Source organism: Panthera pardus, unplaced genomic scaffold (genome assembly GCF_024362965.1).
Source record: "Panthera pardus isolate Hobbes unplaced genomic scaffold, ASM2436296v1 HiC_scaffold_3, whole genome shotgun sequence".
Lineage (NCBI taxonomy): Eukaryota > Metazoa > Chordata > Mammalia > Carnivora > Felidae > Panthera > Panthera pardus.
In genome coordinates, this window is record NW_026526876.1 from 51296045 (window position 1) to 51318506 (window position 22462).

A 22462-nucleotide genomic window follows, 5' to 3' on the forward strand; every position below is an offset into this window, starting at 1 on the left:
GAAAACGTGGAAGCTGGTCTGTAAGGAGAGGGCAGCCTGATGAACCTGCGCCAGCCCAGAGCGTGAGCTGCACACACAGACCCGAGGCTGTGGGAGTGGTGTGACCAGAGCTGGGAAGTCAGGGGCTGGGGCGCCCTCTCCCAGGTCCCAGGCAGGGAGTGGGCACGCGTGCAGTCCCTGGTCCAGAAAACTGCAGACTGGGCGCTGTGCTGAGTGCTTCACACAGGTTATCCTGGATCTGTTTACTCTTCGCAGCAGCCTAAGGACACAGGCACAAGTCCTCTCCTCATTCCTCCGGGAGGAAGCAAGGCTCAGATGTCACAGCCTCGGAGTCTCGGCTCGGATCTGAACCAGGCCCATCCCTGCACTGTCCAATGTGGTAGTTATTAGCCACATGGGACCATTTAAAGTTGAATTAAAATGAAAACTTCAGTTCCTCAGTTGTGTTAGCCACATTCCAAGAGCTCCATAGCTAAGTGTGCCTAATTTATTTTGGCTAGTGAAGATTTACAGGGTATTTCTATTGCCAGAGAAAGTTCTACTGAACAGCACTCCTCTACACTAAATTGTTTTCCTTTTATTCAAAGAAACCAGCCTCAGTGGCACAGGAGCCTTTCTTGGTAAGGACGCTGTGTAGGTTTTGTCCTCGGGTGGGTTTCTGACTTTCAAAACCAGTCTTGCTTCCAGATTCGGAGGAGGCAGATCCTCCTGGAGCCCTATGTCCCCCAGAGGAGTAGCTCACACAACCTCGCTTCTGTGGAAAGGCCCCATTTTCCTACCTGATCCTGGTGCCCTCCCTTCAAACCAGGACCCATACCCTGGAAGAGGAGAACACAGAGAATTAAGTCATAAAATTCATTTTGTTTTCTTTCAAATAAGGATTCATTCCTGGCAAAAAGGGCCAAGATGAATATAAGTTCCGCCAAGTATAAGAAGCGTTTCCGAAGGCAATCTTTTAAATACAACTTTTAAAATGAGCCTGCAAGTAAAAGGGGCAAGTGGCTTTGTGGACGGCCTTCAATAGCCTTAATCGCTAGGGAAGTTACAGGGGATGGGGGGCAAGGCCAGGGATAACTGCAAGAGATTTTATTTATGGGGGGGGGGGGGCGCGTGGGGAAGCTGCTTTTGAAAGAAAACAAAGAACCAAACCAGCACCCAGATCTCAAAGATCTATGTAAACCAGCAGGAGAAAGTGATTTCCCTGGAGGGGTGCCCACAGCAAGTCCATCCTGGTCGGGAAGAGACCAAGCATGGCTGGCGTGTTCTGAAAATGCACCGCTTGGAGAAGAAATGCCACCCACCTCCCCTGGTTCCTGGGGCCGCCTGCCTGCCCAGCAGGAGCACAGGCCTGTGGGGAGGCAGGAAGAGTGTGGCCAAGGGAGACGGAAGGCTGCGGTCCTAGCAGGGAGCTACCAGCCTCCGTTTCCGGATACATGCCCAGATCCACTCCGGGGAGACCTGCTGGGCCTCAGGGTTCTCGTCCCTGCTCCCCAGCACGTGCGTGGCCGAAGCCATGTCAAATTCCTGCACCAGGTCCCCATCGAATGCCACAAAGTAGCGTCTGAGACGGCTGAAGTCTGGCGTGGAGGGTGGCAGGTAGAGCCGCACCCCAGTGAAGATGTCCAGCAGCACCTGCAAACGCACAGGGGTCAGCGCGGTCAGCAGTGGGGCCAATGGGCCTCCACAGAGACGAGCACAGGCCAGATACTAAGGGGACTTGAGACACAACAAGAGCCAGAGATGAAGCCTAGTGGTCAGGACACCAGCATGGAGAGTTCAGTGGAGAAAAGGAACAGGCACTGAAACCCATGTCCTCCAGCCACTCTAGAGGAAGCACCCCCCTCCCTCCCTGCCTAGAGGGAAAGGAGGAAGACAGGGTGGGTCCCCATGCGGGGACCTGGAGAAGGGGGAAGTACGTGTCCGAGAACCATCCGGCAGGCGGGACCAGTGGCTCTCGGACTCCGGGATGCCGGCTGATCGAGCAGTCCACGGTGCCCAACTAGCTAGGCTGTGGGGTCAGGAGCCCTCCTCGGCTGTGGACGGATTCAAGGGCTTCGCGCAGGGAAAAGACGGGAACGGTTCTACACGTCTGCCGGGGACGGGGCTCAGGGCCTGACTTGCCAAACTTAGGTGCTTGTTTTGGCTAGCGGGGAGGACTGTGTGCCTCCGTCACACGGTACAGAGATCGGGTGTTTACTTCCCACGTCCCCCCTGGGCCAGCCTAATCACTGGCCTCAGTAGGTGCTCAATAGCTGTTGTCAAACCAATGACCGAGAAGGGGCTACAAAAGGCGAAGGGCTCTCTGGGGGACAATCACCAAGCCAGCGCCCTCTCCCCGCTCCGCTCCTTGTGGGCTCGGTCTGCTCTGGCCCCGAGCACAGACAGCACAGACTCACACGGCCAGCCGCACTCCACCCAGACTGGGCTTCCTCCCCTTTCTTTAATGTAAACTGTGACTTGGGAGCGGCAGCCCGATGGGTCCCTGCAGCCTCTCAGCGAGGCCCGGCTGTTCTATCTCCTGCCTGCGGGCACAGCTCTCCTTCCTCTCTGCTGGCTGGCCGGCCGCCTCTGCAAGGCAACGAGAGGGCACAGGGTGGAGCAGCGGCGCTGGCAGCTGCGGCGGGGTGGGGTGCGTGTCTGGCCATCAGTCCCCAGACATCGCTCATCTCTCTGTGTTCCGGTGCAGGGTAGGGAACGCACAGCCCCGGGCCAAGCCGGCCGCGGGTACCCCGCCATTTTTCCCCTCACCTTTGCTTGGCCCGGGGGCTCGTCGGGAGCCTTCCGCTTCTCTCCCACTCTCACAGGGGGAGGCTTCGCTGTGGGCTTACTACCTGCGGGAGAGCGCGGGGTTAGAACTAGGCGGTGGGGAGGAGAGCGGACGGACCCTGGAGATCAGGGCAGCATGCAGAAGGGCCAGGCCCTGGCTCTCCTAGGAGCACGGCTGAGACAGGAGGGGAGCTCAGAGGGGGCTTATCCAAAGGTCAGGTGGGCTCTCCTGGGGTCCCGTCACTCAGGTTTACTGAGCAGATGGAGGGGGCCCAGGAGAATGGCTTCTGGCCCGCGGCTGGACACACAACAGGAACACGGTCAATGTCTGCCATGGTGGATGCAGAGAATCACACGATCTCAGAGCTGGAATGTCAGACCGGGTGCCTGTCCTTCGATGTCTGCCTTCACACCACACTCATCCCCCCAGCCCCTCCCTCCTCCTCACCGCCTCGGCTGTCGGGGCTGCTCCGCCTCCCTCCTGCCTTCTTGGCACTGGTGGAGGGCTGCTTCGGGGAGGCCCTGGAGGCAGGCCGCGAGGTAACCTCGTTCTCTCCGCTGCTGCCCCTAGTAGTGGAGCTCCCTTCATCTCCGGCCGCCACAGTGAAGTCTGCCCTCTCCTTGGACAGCTGGTACAGTTCCTGAGGAGAGGCACGGAGAATATCAGGTGTGATCCTTTCCTTCCCTTCCCAGCCACTGGCCTCTGAGGTGTGTCTTAGGTCTGTGTGGCTAAGGAACAAAGAGGGGAGACAGACAAATAAATGGCAGGGAAAAAAGCAGCTGGCTTTCTTGGTGTGTGTGTGTGTGTGTGTGTATATGTTTTTAAGTTTATTTATTTAGAGAGTGAGGGAGGGACAAAGAGAATCCCAAGCAGGCTCCCCGCTGTTAGCATAGAGCCCAATGCAGGATCCGATCCCACGAACCGAGAGATCACGACCTGAGCCAAAATCAAGAGTCGACCGCCCAACCGACTGAGCCACCTAGGTGCCCCTCAGTGCTTTTCTAAACTCCGGCCCTGTTTCTTAGGGAGTCGGTACAAATCACTGTTCTTTGTCCCCCGGTTCTTCTCAGCAGCATAGACCACAGCCTGGGGCCAGCCCCCGAGCAGGAAGCCGGAGAGCAGCACGGCATTCTCCCTCGGGGTGCTGCAGCTCCTGGCCCTGTGACAGGTGGTCTCCCTCCACTGCCCTCCTGGTCTCGGGAGAGAGAACATGTGAGCGGGCCAGACAGCTGGGGTGCCAGGCCAGGACAGCAGGGCAGAGGACACACATGCAGTGTAAGCAGGCACCTTGAGTTTGGGGAGGTCAGTGGCAGATTTCCAGTCCTTATCATCACGGATCCGGGTGCAACGAGGGAATCGGATGGAGATTCCGTCGGCCGTGTGAGCCTCAGATTTGGAGAACTCAGCCCCTGTGATCTCCCACACGGCAGCTTTCTGTCAGGAGTTAAGTCAGGTCACTCGCTGGTGAAGCAGGGAAGCCTCTCCCAACCAGCTAGAAGCAACACAGACCCGTTAAAACCAAAAAGCACTGGCTAACAGGTGCTGCTGACGCTATGTGACCCTAGGGAAGTTCTGGCTCTCCTCCAGGGTCTCAATTTCTCTGTCAGTGGACAGAAGGAACTGGGCCTGGTCACTTCGAGCAAACCCTCTGTGTCTAGGGGAGGTCAGTGTCATCCTCCCTCTATTGAGGATTCCTCAGGGCTGACTGGCCCACCACTTGGCTGCCCGGTCTAGACCCCCATCCTCAGGTGGGCTCTCCGCGAGGTTGAAACGGCATCTCTGTGGCCCTACGGAATCGGCAAGCTCGTTCTGTGGGCTGAAGGGCCTTGGGCCACTGGGCTGATACCTTTGGGTCTGGAACTATGAAGTCCGGGTAGTAGATCTTGTTGATTTTCAGCCAGCTGGGTATCTTGCTGGGATCCTGGAAGACAAAAGACGCTGTGCTGGGCTGTTCCCACGCCAAAACCAGAAGCAGATGCTACTCCCCTCCCCGGTCACAGGCTTGTGCAAAGAGGTGACTGTTCACAGAAGGCTGACCCTCACCCCAGGGGATCCTCCCTGCCCAGAGAGAGTGTGGCCCAGGGGGCAGGCGGGCCGGTCTGCACAAGGTTGGCACTCAAAGACTCTGAAGGCCTAATACTGCTCCCATGGCCAATCAGCAACTCTCTGTGGAGACAGATCAACGATCCCCACAGTCCCCCAAGCACAGCCAGTCTCAGTGACGACGGCCAGTCCAGAGGCCCGGGCCGACCAGGTCCCTTCCTCACCTTACTGATCTTCACCATGTCCAGTTCCTTCTGCAGGCGGGCAAGCGTCGCATCATCGTGGCCTCCCGAACACTTGGTGACCGTGCACCACTTCTGGCTGCCTGGGTCATAGCAGCCCATGAGGAAGATGGACATCATGCCACCTGAGGGGGGTGGTGAGTTAAGTTGCGGATGGAGGGAGCCGTTGCTGTCAGCCCCACGTGCCCAGTGAGGGGCAGCCTGCTGGAGGGAAAAGCCCTGGGCCCAGGCATCAGAGCGCCGAGTGCCCCTCCTGGATCTACCTCCTCTACCTCTTACTAGCCGCACAAGTTAAACCTTTATGAGCCCCAATTTCCTCTTTAGTCAATGAGGGACAATCACAGAGAATTTGTCAGATTCCGGTGAGTAAAACAACTTGAACAATGTCTGGCACATAGTAGATTCATTCCTCAGACCCCAGCTTCCCCTCCAGTCAGGAGATTTTGAGATTTTTCTCTGAGTAGAAAGTGGCCAGGCCCCGAGGAAGTAGTTGATGGTGAGCGTCTTAATGCCAGGTAGCATAGGGTACTCTTGCCTGACCTCTCCCTGCCCAAGTCTATAGCTCTCACATAGATGTCCCCACCTGAGGTGACACAGGCCAGTCTGGGGCCCTTGATCCCAGAACCGTGGAAATCATGATGGGCCGTGCTGGTAGATTAAGCCAGCAAAAAGGCCAGCCTACACCCTGAGTGGTGCCTGTCAAAGAAGTCCCATCCAGAGGCCGCCCTGACCTTTGCTCCCTTGCCCATAGAAGGCCCCAAGGACCACCAGGTCAGCTGTGTCAGCCATGGCCCCCTCGTTCAAATAGTCTTTCTTGACTTTCAGCCAGTGCCGCTTTCCAGGCTCGTATGTACCCTGAGAGGAAAAAGCAAGAGAGATTCAAACTAGAATGGAACCCGCAAAAGGGTGGGATTTACCTCTTCCTTTGACATTTCGGCTCTACCACAGTGCCCGGCCCGCTCTGGCCAAGACCCCCCAGCTCACGGCCCAGGAAACATACACAAACCCATCCTCTAGACACAGAACGGAGCTGTGTGGACCCTGGAAAGGGCCCTGCTGCAGCCAGCCCCGGCCACCTCAGGCTGACGCCGCCCTCTGCTGGCCAGGGCTGGAGAGACCGGGTGGGTGGGGGAGCCCGCAGGAGAGAGAAGGCGGAGGGTGTGAGTGGCTGAGTGGCTCACCTTCACGTCCTTCAGCACCAGCCCTTCCAACCCCTCTCGGATGACCCGGTTTATCATGTCGGCCAAGTCCGAAGCTTTCTGAAGGATAACAGAGAGATGCTGAGGTTGGCATGAGAACAGACACTGCTGTGGCGGGGAGGTGGCCGTGGTTCCCTTTCGCACGCTAGTGCGGGGCCCACTGGAAATACCCCGACTTGAGTACGACAAACCAAGGTCTTGCAAAGCAGGGATTCTCCCAACCAGAAAGCTACTGCGGCTGTGAGACATGGGGAGCCCGTCGCAGAAGAGTGTTTCATGCCCTGTCCTCCCGGGGGTGACTAGTGGACGACATACACACGTCGGCAGCCCCCATAAGACAACTGAGACTCGTTCTCCCAGTCACATCTGACCAGGGGCTGTGTGTCCTTTCAAACCACTAGGCGGCTGTCTGGGGTGTGGTCTTTGCTCACAGTGACTTGCTTCATTTCTGAGAACATGATCCGGTTGGGAATTTCAACCATGTTATCATGAAGAAACTTCCGCCGCTCACACAGAGGCCTAAGGGGGATGAGAGAGCTGAGGTCAGGGTCCTCCGACCCCCATCAGGAATTCTGAGGAGGGAGGGACTCAGCGACGAACTGCTGCTTCGCGAGAGGGACTGCCATGGCTCAAAGCCTCCCTTGTGACCGAGCTGCGGCACAAAGGCCACTTCACCCTCGCAGGTCCCGTTTCTGCTTCGTGGAGCACTGTGCGTGTAGCAAGTGTGCTACTTCTTAGCTCCCTCCTCCCCAGCTCTGGGTACAAAGAGGCACAGGCTCCAGCCCCTTCCCCTCCCTCCTTCCCAAGGTGAGCGAGCCCTTGCCTCCCTACTCAGGAGCCAAAAAGAGCTCCCTCACCTGTCCATCAAGCTGATGTCATTGAAGTAGATACAATCAAAAACAAACAGGCAGACTTTAGCATCCTGGAAGGCAGCTTTCTGTAAAGAAAAATGAGATAGGAGATACATGAGGGACAAAAACAAGAGGGCAGAAAAAATAGGGAGTCCCAATCCACTTCTGGAGACCCTCTAAAGCACTGCACAGAAAAGTCTTGACATGCTCTGAAGCCCTGGGCCACAAGGGCACTTAGCACATGGTCCTAAATGGAAATCAACCCAATTCTAAGTTCCCCGTACTAGCTCCTTTTATGTAAAAAACAAAAAACACATCTAAACTCAGGGCTACATTCAGAAATAGTTCAGAAACAAAGAATAAGCCTAACCTTGAGTGAGTGACAGATTCCCCATCATTCAGACCAACAGCACGCATACGTCCACGTCCACATGCGCACACATGCTCCTTCCCACATGTGTGGCCCTGAGCCAGTACCTTGTGCACCCCAAGAGTCCCAAAGGGCAACGGTTTGCCTGTCTTAGTGTCGATCAGGAGCACCTCAGAGTCCAAGATCATGCTGTGGCCCCCAGGGAAAGCCTGGGGGATATAGTCCTTAAAGTGGGCCACCTGGAGGCAAAAGGGTGACTTAGGTAAGGGACAGAGGAACGGGCAGCAGTGACCTACATCCGAGCCAGAAAGCAAAACCCAGGCCCCACAAGGAATGCAGAACATCAACACGGGGAGCCAAACTCATGTGCAAAACAGACCTAAGCCTTACCAGCCATTGAGACCAGAGGAATGGGTATTTCGGACCCAGGAAGAGGTGGGCCTGGGTTGAGTCCCCTGAGCCATGGAGGAGAGTTTGGAGGAAAAAGGAAGAAAAAGGGTGTGGAGTATGCGCAGGAGCAGGTGGGGGTGGACAAACATGAGAGGAGGGAGTGCGGCCAGGCAGACACTTGTGGGGAGAACAGGTCAGCTACAAAGAGGTGGATGGAAAGGAAGAAATGAACCCTCTTAGGAGCAGCAAGGAAACAGGAGGGTCTTCTCTGAGAGCTTGAAATCCACAACCATCTTCAAAATGAGTAAGAAAGGATGTTTGGAATTAGAGTTTTTCCTGATAGAGGTAGAAACCTAGTCTCTGATAGTTCCAGAGAGGGAGGAGTCCCACCGTCACCCTTGCTAGCCCCTGCCAAGTGATGCCAGCAGTGAGGTCCAGAGAGCGTGACTGCGGCCCGATTCCTCCCCTGGGCCGGGCACGCAGGCCCTTGCTACCTATGGGGCTGGAAGCTGGGACAGGAGAGGCCTGTATACCTGTCCTGCTCTGCTTCAATCCCCAACCCACTCTTCACAAACCCGAAGTACAGGAGAGACAAGGAACGAATGAAGCTTTGGAAAGGGCTCTACACTCCGAAAAGCCAGGCTCGAACTTCTTCCTGGGTAACAGAGGTGCCCACTGAGCAGCTGCTCCCTGGGAACAGTTCCTCGGCGGCTTTACTGGGTCCGACCACGCCAGTGAGCCTGCGCTCCTCTCCCCAGGGAGGGCAGTGCTGAGCTCTCCTCTGGACATCTGAAATGAACAGCCCGAGGCTCAGGGCTCTAGCAGGAAGGCAAGGGGAGGGGAGCACGGGAGCCACCCAACAGGTCCCCTTCACCCCCGGAGCTCTGAAAAATGGAGTCTGAGCAAGAAGAGAACGGGTAGCAAGGACAGGAAGTCCATCTACTCACAAGCTCCTGGGGCCAGATGTTCCAGGTGCTTTCCCCTGAAGACAGCCCCAAGGCTCACAGAGGCCCTGGTGCTGAGAAGGACTGAGGGGTGAGGTTCTTAACGCCCCTGAATGAAGGACAGGAGTCTGGGCTCCCAGATGTCCCCACTGGACTGTTTCCATCAACATGTAAGCCTCCAGGGGGCAAGAACCTTTGCCCATTTTTTTACTGCTGTACACCCACTACCTAGAACAGTGCTCAGCACAGACAAAACACTCGATAAATATTTACCAAACTCATGAACGACAGTTCCACAGCCTTTTGTACCCGACCTGTAATTTAGCTCTGAGAAGCACACGGGCATGGAAACGTAAGAGACAAGCACTGCAAGTCACTTGCAAGGTGAGCTCACTGTCCCAGTGTCACAGTGGGCAAGGGGAGCATCACTGTCCCCTGGGGCTCTGTTGACTTACCCAAGTCTGGGCTCTTTGGCTGTCCCTACTGGGCAGCCCCTCGTTATGAGACTCCAAAAACAAACACACGTTCATTCAACAGATACGAGAAAACCCCTGTTGGGTACCAGAGCTGAAATGACTACGGAACCCTGCCCCTGAGAGTCTTAGAGGCGGGAAGGTTAAGAAAGTCCTGGCAGAAAAGAAGGAACCTATACCTTGTGAGGCAGAACGGGCTTGAGGCTGCGGCTGAAGTAGCTGAAGTGGTCTCCGTTCTTATGCACCTGGACTCGCTCCCCGTCATACTTGATCTCAGAGAACATGCCGTTAGGACACTTCTTCATCGCATGTTCGATGGACTTGCAGGCCTCGGCCTTGGGGTGAGGAAAGACAAGCCTGGAGACTTACAGGTGCTCTCCCACTGGGGGCTGCTCAGCAGGGACAGCCCCAGAGTCCAGGTCCCGGGGAGTGAGGACCGGAGGATGCCCTCAGGGCTGGCATGGAGCTTGCCTTTTGAAGACTACGAATGTGATTCATTTTAAAAGAGTAATAAACTTCCACTGAAACAGCATTTCGTTTTCTTCTCAATAATTTAAGATCTTGCAGGGTCTTGGCTTATTGTTAAACACACCGGTCAGCAAAGGAGGTACGCAGAGGTAAGATAAGGGATGCAGAACGTTGACAGGGGCTGGCAGGGCGGCAGCGGTCAGGGACAGGGGTCAGGACAGGTCACAGGAGTGTTTCTTCACATACCAGGGCCACCCTGCCTCACACAACACTGACTGACTACCATTCTGGGGCTATTCACGGGTATAGATCAGACATAGCCCTGCCACACCCTCCATGTGCTATCTTACATGAGGGACGCTGTCTTAGCTTCATGGTTGAGAAAACAAGACGTTCAAAGAGGTTGAGTCCTTACTTAAAGTTATATAGCTGGTCAATGGCAGGGCTGGTGTTTGCAGCTAGCCCCAACTCCAAAGCCTGGGGGTTAAGCACTAAGCTACAGAACCCATGCCACTCTTCAAATAAGTGACAAGTTGTACAACAGACTCTGGAGAGAACTCTTATAAAAGTCAGAAAGGCCACTACTGCCGGTGACAAGAGTCCTGTCCCCGGGATGGTGAACTCAAATTTGGAGCTGGCCATCCCACATTCCCGGGAGGGAGAGAACACTTCTGCGCAGGCGTTAGTAGCACACACAAGGCAGGTTCACAAAAGGCACTGCACCGGCTGGAGCAACCCAGGGACCGCATAGTAGGCCCGGCAGCATATGTGGAGGGGCCCGATGCACAGAAAAACCAATGCCAGAAAGGAAATCCCACATCTCGTGAAATGAACAGAGGCTCAAGATGATCTCAGTCACACCTGGTCTTCATTCCTTGAGCTGTGCTTTCCAGAAGAATGAGGCCAAGCCACCCTGTCATAAGCAGCTCGGCTCTGGCACTAAGTCTCAGAGCTACTTTGGGGTAGGTCACAGACTCTCAGGAGTTACTTAATACATCCACCTGTTTTCAGGAAAGATGACCGACAAACCATTCTAAGTAGATGCTTCAGAAGATTTCATACATCACTCGTGTGAGGGAAGGAAAAAACTAAGAAGGGCCAAGTAACTCATTCAAGATTCTACAGCTTGCTGGCAGAGTCGGGCCTAGAATTCAGGTATTTCTGCTAGATCACGCCGCCTTCTCTGTTACCTCTAATTCCCCGCGGAAACATACCCCTCCACAATTCCACTGTTCCCTCCCCAAACCCCTCCAGCATCGTACCCTAGCAGATCTCACAAGGAGGGGGAGTATCTGGAGCACGTGGGGCCGGAGCAGCATCCTTACCAGCATGGGCTGCACTGGCGTCATCAGTGAAGCCTGGACACTCAGAGCTCGTCTCCGGCCTGGCTCCTTCTCCACCTCCTGCTCATTGCGGAGGACTCGCTCCACCACGTCCTGCAGGTTGCGTGAGGCTTTGAAGGCTTCATAGGCATTGGGGTCAAGGGCATCTAACCTGCCAAGGCAGATGGGAGCAAGGAAACAAAACCCACTGTCTCTGACCTTACTGCTTTAGATAGCAGTCAGTTCTCAGAGAGAGAGCATCTCAATACAGAGGGGAAGCTGACGCTCTATTGTCTAAAGCCTTTCACAGGAAAACGAGCTCTTGAAAAACTCAGCATTTTGAGATACTGGGCCTCCATGGGTGCTGCCACGGCAAAGAGGGGGCCGGGGCGGACAAGGAACTCATATTCTATTTTTTGAACATGCTCCATACTTTCCGTTTTAACAACTGCGTGAGAAGGGGATCCTTACATTTTACGTGAGAAAACGGAGGCTGAGCTAGGTCTAGTGATGGGTCCCACACGAAGGAATAAGGCATAATGAGGATTTAAATCTAGATCAGGACTCCAAGGCCCTGACCCCAGCTGGCAACAAAGGAAGCTGGCAGCTCAGGCCATCAGAGGGGCTGGGACTTACACGTGTTTTGCACCTGAGTTCATCTTCAGGTCATGTTTGATCAATCTGATGATGCACTTAAGGTCATTGGCTGTACACCTAGGGGTGAGGCACATTCAGCTTGGTCTCTGCAGAGCTGTGGACCCCCAAAGCCTCCTCTCCTGGCGATCGCATCTCCCCACGCCCAGCCCCACGAGGCAGCTCCCCCGACCTGGACGCGATGTCCTGCAGGGCCTGCTGTTGCTCATCCTCCTTGGTGAGCTTGGAGAGGCAAAGGAGGAACGCATCTACCTCTTGGATGGTGAGGAGGCTCTTGGCAGCTGGAGGGAAAGACTTGCTCTGCTCAAAGAAGACTCTGATCGTCTCTGACACGTCACCCTGTCTCCAAAAACCAAAATGGCTCTGCTGCAACCCCAGAGTGGCCGAGCGTATCTCCCAACCCCCAGCACTAAAGGTGAGTCAGGGATTTCAATCATCACTCCTGTTCCCAGCTCGCACATATTGGCGTCACTTCTTGGAGACTGTATCCCACCCACAGTTCCTGGAAAGGGCACCTCTACCCGCCTTAGGACCTGGCCATCTGCCTTGGCTGAGAAGTGACGCAAGGAGGGACTAATCCAGGACGCAGCCAATTGGGTTCCTGGTAGAATTTGGACCAAGAAACAAATATGGTCATCAGGTAAGGGCAGCGCTCGGTTAGAAACTTTCTATGCTGCCAAAGCTGGAGTTGTGAACAAACAAAAGCTGAATGTTATACCAAGTTACGGTGAAAAAAAAAACAAGAAAAAGGAGGGCCCAGAATGAGAACCCAAGGAGAGCCAGTGGGAAGTCTCAAACCCCGTCGCTGAGATCTAGGCCTCTCATGGGGTCAGCAGTCCAATTTCCGTCCTCAACCTTGTGACACTAACGGCTGTGGCCTCTAGTAAAGGAAGCTCTCTCTAAAAGGAAGCTTGCTCAAATGGGTTTCAGTTTCCTAAAACAGTATATGCCCCAACCAGAAAAAAGAGGTTGCAGGTGCCTGGCTCGGCAGAGCCCCACCTGGAACGCCGCCCACCCTCCCCTTCCTCTGACCTGCTCTAGGTCTCGTGCCATATCATCTGGGTTGCAGTTAAAAATGCGGCTGAAAAGCTTCACAATCTGCTTATCGTTCAAGTTGTAAACACTCTTAATAACACCTGGCAGCAGCAGCTTCACTGTTAGGTACACGTCACCGTGGAAACCATCTGGAGGCAGAAGAATAGAACCCTTCTTGAGAAATGGGAGCTTAAACAAACACATACATAAACTCAAGGAACTGAAAGAGATGTCTACATCGCTGTCTGTGCTGCCACAATACCCTGTGTACTTCATCACAGAGGTAGAGGCTACCGCATCTGGTGGCTCGTGGCTTACGCATCTACCTCCCCGGATGAACTCCCACAGGGAGGAGCTACTGTTTTGCTTTAGTGTCCCCAGTGATGAGCACATTCAGATGCTCAATGATCATTTGTTAGATGAATCGTTCACAAAAACCTTATCCAACATGCAGGATAGTGAACTTTCCTCTTGGTCAAATGCAATAGGTCCTTCCGGCCTTCTGGGGATAAAATAAGGGCAGCAGAAGAGTGACGCCACTGTGCTCCAACAACAACTGGCTGTGCTCCCTGTGGAGCCTGATAAGAAGTAAAAATGGGGGCGGCTGGGGGGGCTCAGCTGGTTGAGCATCCGACTTCAGCTCAGGTCATGATCTCATAGCTTGTGAGTTCGAGCCCTGCACTGGGCTCTGTGCTGACAGGTCGGAGCCTGGAGCCTGCTTCACATTCTGTGTCTCCCTCTCTCTCTGCCCCTCCCTGCTCACGATCTCTCTCTCTCTCTCTCTCTCTCTGTCAAAAATAAACGTTAAAAAAAAGAAGAAGTAAAAATGCAGGGCTCATTCTTCAAAATTATTAAGAATTTCAAGTGGCATCTGGCTGGCTCAGTGGGTAGAGCATGCAACTCTTGATCTCAGGGTTATGAGTTTGAGCCCATGTTGGGTGTAGAGGTTACTTAAAAATGAAAAATCTAAAGAAAAAAAAGAATTTCAAGATGGTATTAACAGAAGATTACACGAAAGCAAGCTCCCCCTCTCCCCCCCGTGAAACCGTATAGTTCACATGCCCACGAAACCAGTCACGACTCTGAGCTCTTCAAAGGAAAAGCCCATCCAGGATGTTCTAGGCCCCACCTCCTGCTGAACCTTTCCGAAGGAAGTCCTGTATGATCTGGGTCTTCGTGTTGTAGCTAGGATTTTCAGCCACCATGGCACACAACTTCCGAAACTCACGTAGCAGACAATCCTTGTGCTTAGGGTCACATCTGCTTGAGGACAGGCTTGCCTTAGGGGTAGGGCTTGAGCGGGCTTCCCCAGAGTTGTTGGGCTTGGCTGTTGGAGAGAGAAACATGAGGGAGGATTCACTGGCCTTGCTGAGAAAGAAGAAAGGGAAAGTGACAAGCCATCTGCTGGAGCTTCACTTAATCCCCCAAAATAGCCCTGTGGGGGGGATATCATTATTCCCACCTTACAGGTAAAGAACAGGCATCACAGCTATTAATGGGAAAGAAACACTGGCCTCACACCCATGCAGGTGCCCAGCTGACGCGCATGTGTTTATATGAGTGCCGCACAGAACAGGTCACCTTTGTGCCGAGAGCAGACCTCAGCAATGGTAAAGCTGACCCCAGAGAAGCAGGGAGGAGAGCAGAAGAAACCAAGCGACATATTAGTCAGTGGGAAATCATCACTACCGCAGACTGTTGGGGCTGGAAGACGCCTTAAAGATTACCTAGTTCAATCTCCTCATACTGATGAGGAACCCAAGACCAGGGAGAAGGCATTTCCAGCCTTTCGCCACTCCCACCCGCCCATCACTTCTTTCTTCTTGCCAAAATAACAGGTATCTGGCTAAATGAGCAAGACTTTCCTCCAGACATCCCCAAATGGTCCTCTCTTACTTACTTGTGGCTATTTACAAAGCAAATTCTGTTCTGCAAGCTTGCAGCAGATCCATTAGCAAGCAGACTGCTGACATAAGCTTCCTCTTGTCTGAGGTTTGTAAATTATGAACCCATCCCCATCTCTGACCCGGAGTCTAAAGAGGATTTTAGGGGACAAAATCTCCAAAGTGTCGACGTTCAGCAGGATGCGAGAATTTAGAACACCCCATTTCTCTCAGTTCCTCCCAAATTTCCCTCCCTAGGACCAGGGCCCTTCCAGAAACATGCTGTCCTTATTGCTACCTGAACTCTTCTGTACTTCTGTCTCTGGCCTACCACCACACAAAAACCAAACCTCAGAGTTTTAAAACAATAAAACCCCCACAGAATCAGGCACTGTTTTTGCAATCTTTTCTCCATTAGCGCTCATGAGAATACCGGGTGGTAAACGAGGCAGGTGTTACAGTTCCCACTTCACAGATGAGGCCACAGAAGCTCAGAGGTAGAGCGACGTGCTCCCCTGAGCGAGCTGTCACATGCTGGGACTTCTGACTTCAAGCCTACGCTTCTTTCACTCACAAAAAGCCACCTCCGCGCACAACTTGTAAGGCCATGTGTTTGGCTTTACTTTCTTTACCTGAGTCACAGAAATGTCTCCAAATGATAGAGGCAGCAGGGTGCAGGGAAAAGAGCACAGGCGTTGGGAGTTAAACAGACTTTAGCGTAAATACTAATTCCATAATGAACGCTGGACGTCAGCTTTCTCTTTCATAAGACAGGCCTCGTAAAAGTACTTCGTAAGGTTAACTGAAGAACAAACCAAATTACATGGGCAAGAGTCCCTACCTAGCCCAGTACTACCTGTTACACAGGACACACATGCCACCTCCCTTCTTCCATACTTTCAGCTCTGGTTTGGGCAAGGTTAGGGATGCAAGTTCTCAAACTTCGTTCAGTACCAAAAAACAAGGAAGCTTTAGGGCAGGGTATAATCATCTCCATCCGACCCAGGTGACTACTTCAAGGGCAAAAAGTCCTGCCAACACAAAACCTCTTTAGGCTGTCACAGAGATTCACATATACAAAGAAATGCTTGCTATACAACTGGAATGCTGAAAATTAGCCATTACCTGCCTCTGCTCAGAGGAAAGGGAATTATGAAGGAGGCTAGATAGATAGCACAGAACTTCCACTCTTAGCCAGAATCCCAAATAGGATTCCAAACTAAAAGAACCCTAATGGCTAAAGCAGCCCTAATCTCTCACCTGCAAAACCAGAAAATTTCCGAGGATTGGTATTGGTGACAAATGAGGCACCTTTCACTGGAGACGTCACCTGGCCAGTGGCTGTCAGCTTAGCCTGGACAACGGCTTTCTTCTTTGGTGTGCTTGTTGCCTTGGAAGACAAATCTGTAGGACCCCAAAAGAAGGGAAAATATGTTTCAGTGAAAACTCCCTGAGAAAAGCTTCCAAAGAACCTCACAACTGCTCTTACAGCCTTGCTTGGTAAGTTACTACCATGGCATTACAAAGGTTGGCTGTGGACTGATCTGGTTTTGTTTCAAGTTTATTTATTTATTTTGAGAGAAACAGAGGGAGGGAGGAGCAGAGAGAGAGGGAGAGGGAGAGAATCCCAAGCAGGCTCCATGCCAACGTGGAACTCGAACTCACAAACCATGAGATCATGACCTCAGCTGAACTCAAGAGTCAGACACTGAACGGACTGAGCCACCCAGATGTCCCTGGACTGATCTTTTTGAGTGAAGCTAGTGGGTAACAGAGTACTGGGGGCAGGGGAAGAAGGAGCAGGTTCTGGCAACAAAAGACCCCATTACTCTGCCTCTGTTAGTAACTTGTATTTTCATCAACACTCTCTACTTCTTATCCCATATATAATAATCTCCAGATTTGGGGAAAATCAGAAAGCACATCTTCACAGATAAAACTTGGGGACTCAGCTCCATGGAATTAGCCCCCTGATTTATAGATGAACAGGAAAGTAAAATGAAGATGGAAAACAGAGCAGGTCAGGTTGGCACAGGCAGGAAAAGCCCCAGCTGCTGAGTTTTTTGAGCTGTGTGACAATCTGACTCTACCTTGTATTTCTCTTCCTCTGAAGGAGATTAGTTAAGAAGTGACAAAGGCTAAGGCCAATGGCCAAGTCAGGACAGGATGGGGAACCTGAGAAAGGAGTATATGTGAAGTAGCTTTCTCTCTTGGAAGTCTTCTCTCCTCTCCAAGAACAATGATAGATAGATGCCCATTTTTTTTTTTTTTTAATCTTTTTGCCCATTTTTAGAGCCACTGCTATAGTTCTCCTTCAGTGACCAGAACTATACTTAATTGAAGATAGGATTACTTTAAAAATGAACACATGAAGAGTGCCTGGGTGGCTTAGTCAGTTAAGTGTCTGACTCTTGATTTTGGTCATGATCTCATGATTCGTGGGTTTGAGCTCCACATGGGGCTCCGCACGGACAGCGCCGAACCTGCTTGGGATTCTCTCTCTCCCTCTCTCTCTGCCCCTCCCCTTCTTGCACGCTATGTCTCTCTCTCTCAAAATAAATAAAGTTAAAAAAAAAAAAAAAGGTCAATATGAGCACAGGAAGGTCATAAAGGACTAAATGGATTTGGAAATACCAGTGTAAGATTTCTAAAATATGCACACATGTGAATATGTACGTGTGCATATAGATGTATCTGTGTATGTATATGCAGCCGTTTTTGCATATGAACATACATTTTCTAGTTCTGTCTGCTAAAAGAGCTTAAAAGCAAAGATACTTCATGATAACAAGGATACAGAGCATCTAGATTTTGTTCTTTAAAGCCATTCCCCACTAATAGAACCAGGACTCTTCAGAAATGGCAGATTCCAGGGTTATGGTAGGATACACATGAGGTAAACCTAAGAAGGGCACCTGGGGGGGTTAGTCTAGTGGAGCACGTGATTTTTTTTTTTTTTTTTTTTTTTTTGAGAGAAAGAGAGGCAGAGAGCAGAGAGAGAATCCCCAGCAAGCTCCACACTGTCAGCACAGAGCCAGATGTCAGGCTCGATCTCATGAACTGTGCAATCATGACCTGAGTCAAAATCAAGAGTCGGACACTCAACAGACTGAACCACCCAGGCACCCCAGAGCATGGGACTCTTGATCTTGGGGTTGTAAGTTCAAGCCCCACATTGCGTGTAGAGATTACTTTAAAATCTCAAAAATAAGAGGCGCCTGGTGGCTCAGTCGGTTGAGCGTCCGACTTCAGCTCAGGTCATGATCTCACAGCTCCTTAGTTCGAGCCCCACATCAGGCTCTGTGCTGACAGCTCGGAATCTGCAGCCTGCTTCAGATTCTGTTCTTCCCTCTCTCTCTGCCTCAACCCACTTGCATTCTGTCTCTGTCTCTCTCAAAAATAAACATCCAAAAAAAAAAAAAATTAAATAAAACCTTAAAAATAATAAGGAAATAAAATAAAAAAATAAAGTAAGCCTAAGAGCATTATGCCAGAAAATTAAGGAAGTACTTTAAAATATTTTATTTTGTTAATATAATTTATTGTCAAATTGGCTAACATACAGTATGTAGTGTGCTCTTGTAAAATATTTTTAAAAAAGGGCACCTGGGTGGCTCAGTCGGTTGAGCATCCAACTCTTTTTTTTTTTTTAACTTTTTTTTACATTTATTTATTTTTTGAGAGACCGAGACAAAGCACAAGATGGGGAGGGGAAGAAAGAGAAGGAGACACAGAATCTGAAGCAGGATCCAGGCTCCGAGCTGTCACCACAGAGCCTGACACAGGGCTCGGACTCACAAACTGTGAGATCATGACCTGAGCCAAAGTCGTATGCTCAACTGACTGAGCCACTCAGGCGCCCCGCATCCAGCTCTTGATTTGGGCTCAGGTCATGATCCCAGCATCATGGCATCGAGCCCTACATTGGGCTCTGTGCTGAGTGTGGAACCTGCCTGAGATTCTCTCTCTCCTTCTGCCCCTCCCCCGCCACCGTGTGCATTCTCTCTCTCAAAATAAAAATAAGTTTTTTAAAAAACATTTTAAAAAATGATGAGGCATCTAGGACACAGAAACCAGCTCAAAGGGGTTTCCCAAGTGGCCAACTATGGGATAAGTACCAAATTAATAAAATACAATAAAATTACAAGCCACCAGGAAAAAGTAACCTGTGAGTCCATAGGATAAGAAGTTGAAAGATAAGAGGGTGTGATGGTAGGTACTCTAGTCTTTAAGAATATCAACGGCATTTAAAAAAAAAAAAAAAAAAAAGACTACTGAAATGTTCCACATTAAGGAGGACAAAGAGACAACAAAATGCAATACTGGATCCTAGAGTGGGATTCTGTACCAGAGACAAAAGCTATAAAAGATACTGTTTGACCAACTGACACAACTGAACACAGATGGTGGATGTAAGTATTATATAAGGCATCGATTTACTGGAGCTGATAACTGTTATGGTCACATAAAAGAATATTCCTATTCTTAAGATATACACACTGAAGTACTTCAAGGCCAAGGCCATAACGTATGCAACCTACTCTAAAATGGGTCAGGAAGAAAACTGCGCGCGTGGACAGAGAGAGTAACAGCATAGGAACACAAATGATAACGCAAAGACAACGAAATGGTAACAACAGGTATGTCTGGGGAAAGGGAATAAGAGCTTTCTTTTTTTCTTTTTTTATCCTCACAACTCTTCTGTGAGTTTGGAAATGTTTTCAAAAAGTTAAAAAAAAAAAAAAAACACAACAAAAAAGAAGGCAGGCAGGGAGGAAAAAAAAATGGGGTCCTACTCTCCCCCTCCTTTCTCTCAGCACGGGTTCCCCACCCACCTGCAATGTGCTGGCTTATCTGTTCCTTCTCATTATCTTCCAGCTCTTCCCAGCCTTCCAGCTCGGTGAGGTCCTCAATTTTTTTTGTGGTGGCCCGGGCCCGCTCCAGTTTCTCGAACATGCATTTAATGTGATACCACTCTTTCATATCGCCCCCGGACTCTGAGAAGGGGTTGGGCACCACTTTGCCGATCCGGCATACGCCCTTCACGATCTTTTCCTTGCACTTTTTGCAGCCGGCCGTGCCACGCTTGGCGTAGTCCACACAGAACCGTTGCTCGGCCATCTCGCAGGGGCCACTGCAGAGTCCCACATGCGACCCTGGCAAGAAAACAAGGCGGGTGGCACGTGGTCTTAGACCGCCTTTCTGGGATGACAGAACGGCCTTTCTTCTCTGGAGGAGGCCGTGCCCATGAAACAGCTCTGTTTCTGACCAATGGCCGAACTGTCTTCTGTCAGGCCAGCGATGTTGTTCTCCGAAGAGGCAGAGTTCTTTTCGCCCGAGTGCGCGGAGGGTTGGGAGGAAGAGGATCTTGAAAGTCAAAGTCATACAGCTGCATGAAAAAGAGGCAGGAAAAGTGACATATAAACCAGAAGCTAGGCTTCCACTGTCCCCAGAGGCCAGAGTCCTAACACAGTCCATGCTGACTAACTAAACATTTCCCAAAGTATTAAAGATTTCTTGCCTACAGGATGAAGACAAGTTCAAAACAGGAAAATTCAGTTTGCAAAAGGGTGTTCAAGTATCTAATGCACACATGTACATCTAGTAAATCATAATCAAGGGGATCAAATCCAAATAACATAAAAGCTTTTCTCAGGCCATCAGCAACATCCGATACTCGTAATGGATGATGACTGGTAAGTATTACAAGCTATCCTGAAGTTTCTTTTTAATCACCAAGAAGAACTGCATTAGGTTTGTGAAGTTTTTAATGTGAAGAAGCATAACATATATGCCATCCTCTGAAAATAATTCACTATATAGACTTGTGATGTAATCAGATGACCTACTTTGAGAGGCCATTAAGTGGAGAGCCTAGAACCAGACTGCTTGGGTTCATATCCCAGCTCATTAGCTGTGTGACCTTGGTAGGTCACTTCACGTCTCCCTTCCTCAATGTCCTCAACTGTAAATATGGAAAACGATAGTACCTAACTTGTCATTCTAAGAGGAAGGCCCAAAGAACAGAGCTGGGCACACAGCACAGGTTCAATACCCATTGGAAGCATTTATTCTTTAAGGAGAGGCTCCCTCTGTGCAATCAGCCTGTTCATAATTTATAGCACCTCGAATCAGGGAATGTTGAAGCAACGGATGGCAAGAATCAAAGGAACTGATAGATCAACCCGCACGGAAACAAGGGATTATGTCTACCTGGTATCCCCCCACCTTTTTATATTCATATTTTCCAAAGTATCTTCATTGTTCTCATTTTAAATATCCTGGAAATTCTTTCCAGCCCGCACATGCTTTGCAAAAGGGAAATAACGTTAGCTGTTTACAATGACAGGCAGGCTTTACTTCCTGTAGTGCAACATGAAGCAGAGAAAGAAGGCAGGTGGATCGGGATCAGGGATGGGAGTGCGACTGGGGCTGTTCAGTTGAGTGACTATATTATTTTTGAGAAAACCCTTAACTCCTTGGTGTCTCAGTTTCTGTTCTTTCCAAAGTAGGGAAAACAATACCTACTCCACAGGATGAGTGGGAAAATTTAAAGGAGTCCATGGATGGGCTGGGGTAAGGGGCTCTGAACTCCCTGAAAACGTACACAAAGTGCGCAGATTCATCAAGGGGCATTCTCTTGGAGAGGAGGTCTGCAGAGGTGAGTTATGTGGGCAGGGCAGGCCCATCGGGGGAGCCCAGGCCGAATTAGGTTTCCACGCGGTCCTCAGAAGGATGTTTGGGAGGCGCGCCCCCTCGCTCCGCACGGAGCCGACGGGAGAGCGCGGCGCAGCACCCCACCCTCCGCGGGGCCCGAGGCCCAGGGCGAGCTGGGCCACGAGGAGGCACCACGCTGCTCGGAGCAAGCCCGTGTGCTCGCAGCCCCCAACGGCCGCCGCGCAGCGTTTCCTCCAGCGTGGTGGAGAATGAAACGGCTGGGGCCCGAACGCAGCCCGGGCCGGGAAGCGAGCGCGCCGAAGCCGCTCTTCCCGGGGGGCCTTCCCCGACGCCTTCGCGGGGGTGGGCTGAGCGACTGGCCGGTGCGAACGCCCGGGGACGGCCGCGGAGGAAGCGGGGAAGGAGTTCCTCGGTTCGGACCGGCCAAGGGCGCGAGGACACGGCCCGGGGCTGGGGAAGGGGACGCGGCCGGCAGAGAAAGCCTCCCGACACGCACGGACGGGCACGGACGCGCACCGGCCTCGGCGCGGCCAGCTTGGTTCCGCGGGGGCCCCGGGGGACCCTCCCGCGCGCGGAGCCGTGGGGGTCCCCGGGAACGACGGTCCAACCCCCGTGGGCTCCCCGGGGGCCGCCACGTCACGGAGGGTGTGCCCCGGGGCTCGGCGGGCGGGCGGGGGAGGAGCCGAGGGGGCTGGCTCCCGGGCCGCGCCGAGCCCCGGGCCCCCGGCCCCCCGGGCCGCCTCCCTCCCCGCTGCCCGGCCCCGCCGCGCCCGCCGCGCACCTACCTTCCCCGCTCCAGCGCACACCGCAGGCCTCGCACCGGGCGCCCACAGGCCGCGCGCCGCCACGACGGTTGTAGCGCCTGTCTCTTTAAATCCGGGTCCTTGAGCCCGCGCAGTGCGCAGGCGCAGAGGTCCGGGCCCAAGGTGCTCTACGCGTCCCCGCCCCGCCTGCCACGTGGGCGGTGGTCAGGTTCCGCCGAGTGCGGCTTTGGGAACGGTGTTGGGGTTTGGGGGTGGTTCGCCGCCTGCGGTGGTGGTCAGGAAAAGTGGAGGTGCCGGGGGCGGGGGGGGCATGGTGGTAGCTGGGGTCGCACCCTGGCCTGACCTTCAGAGGATCCCCCCCCCCCCCCCCCCCCGCCCC

At 52.3% G+C, this 22462-nt stretch overlaps 1 protein-coding gene across 5 annotated transcripts; it reads right to left on the bottom strand.

Annotated features, from left to right (window-relative positions):
• Window positions 1-841: 841 nt before the first annotated feature.
• LIG3 (DNA ligase 3) lies at window positions 842-22233 on the bottom strand. 5 transcript variants are annotated; one of them, XM_019423928.2, is made up of 20 exons: window positions 22105-22233; window positions 19477-20030; window positions 15902-16045; window positions 13888-14085; window positions 12756-12907; window positions 11896-12062; window positions 11706-11783; window positions 11073-11241; window positions 9459-9614; window positions 7580-7711; window positions 7109-7188; window positions 6683-6770; window positions 6234-6311; window positions 5784-5907; window positions 5035-5177; window positions 4614-4688; window positions 4055-4201; window positions 3215-3407; window positions 2749-2831; window positions 842-1632 (listed from the first exon to the last, which is right to left on the bottom strand). In XM_019423928.2, the coding sequence occupies exons 2-20, from the start codon at window positions 20024-20026 to the stop codon at window positions 1399-1401; spliced, it is 2991 nt and encodes a 996-aa protein (XP_019279473.2). In that variant the 5' UTR covers window positions 20027-20030; window positions 22105-22233; the 3' UTR covers window positions 842-1398. The 5 variants fall into 5 exon arrangements, with proteins under 5 accessions (XP_019279473.2, XP_019279475.2, XP_019279472.2 ...); XM_019423930.2 differs by having other exon boundaries at window positions 22101-22119; XM_019423927.2 differs by lacking the exon at window positions 22105-22233 and adding an exon at window positions 21249-21965.
• Between the last annotated feature and the right edge of the window lie 229 nt (window positions 22234-22462).

What these genes read in the sequence shown, in the direction of transcription:
- LIG3 (XM_019423927.2), bottom strand. Translation starts at nt 21,277, where the DNA reads ATGCCCCTTGATGAATCTGCGCACTTTGT. An exon ending in GACATCAGCTTGATGGACAG is followed by an intron (nt 6,771 to 7,108) that starts GTGAGGGAGCTC and finishes CATCCCCCTTAG; the next exon opens with GCCTCTGTGTGAGCGGCGGA. An exon ending in CTGACCTCCCCAAACTCAAG is followed by an intron (nt 3,408 to 4,054) that starts GTGCCTGCTTAC and finishes GCCTCTCCTCAG; the next exon opens with GAACTGTACCAGCTGTCCAA.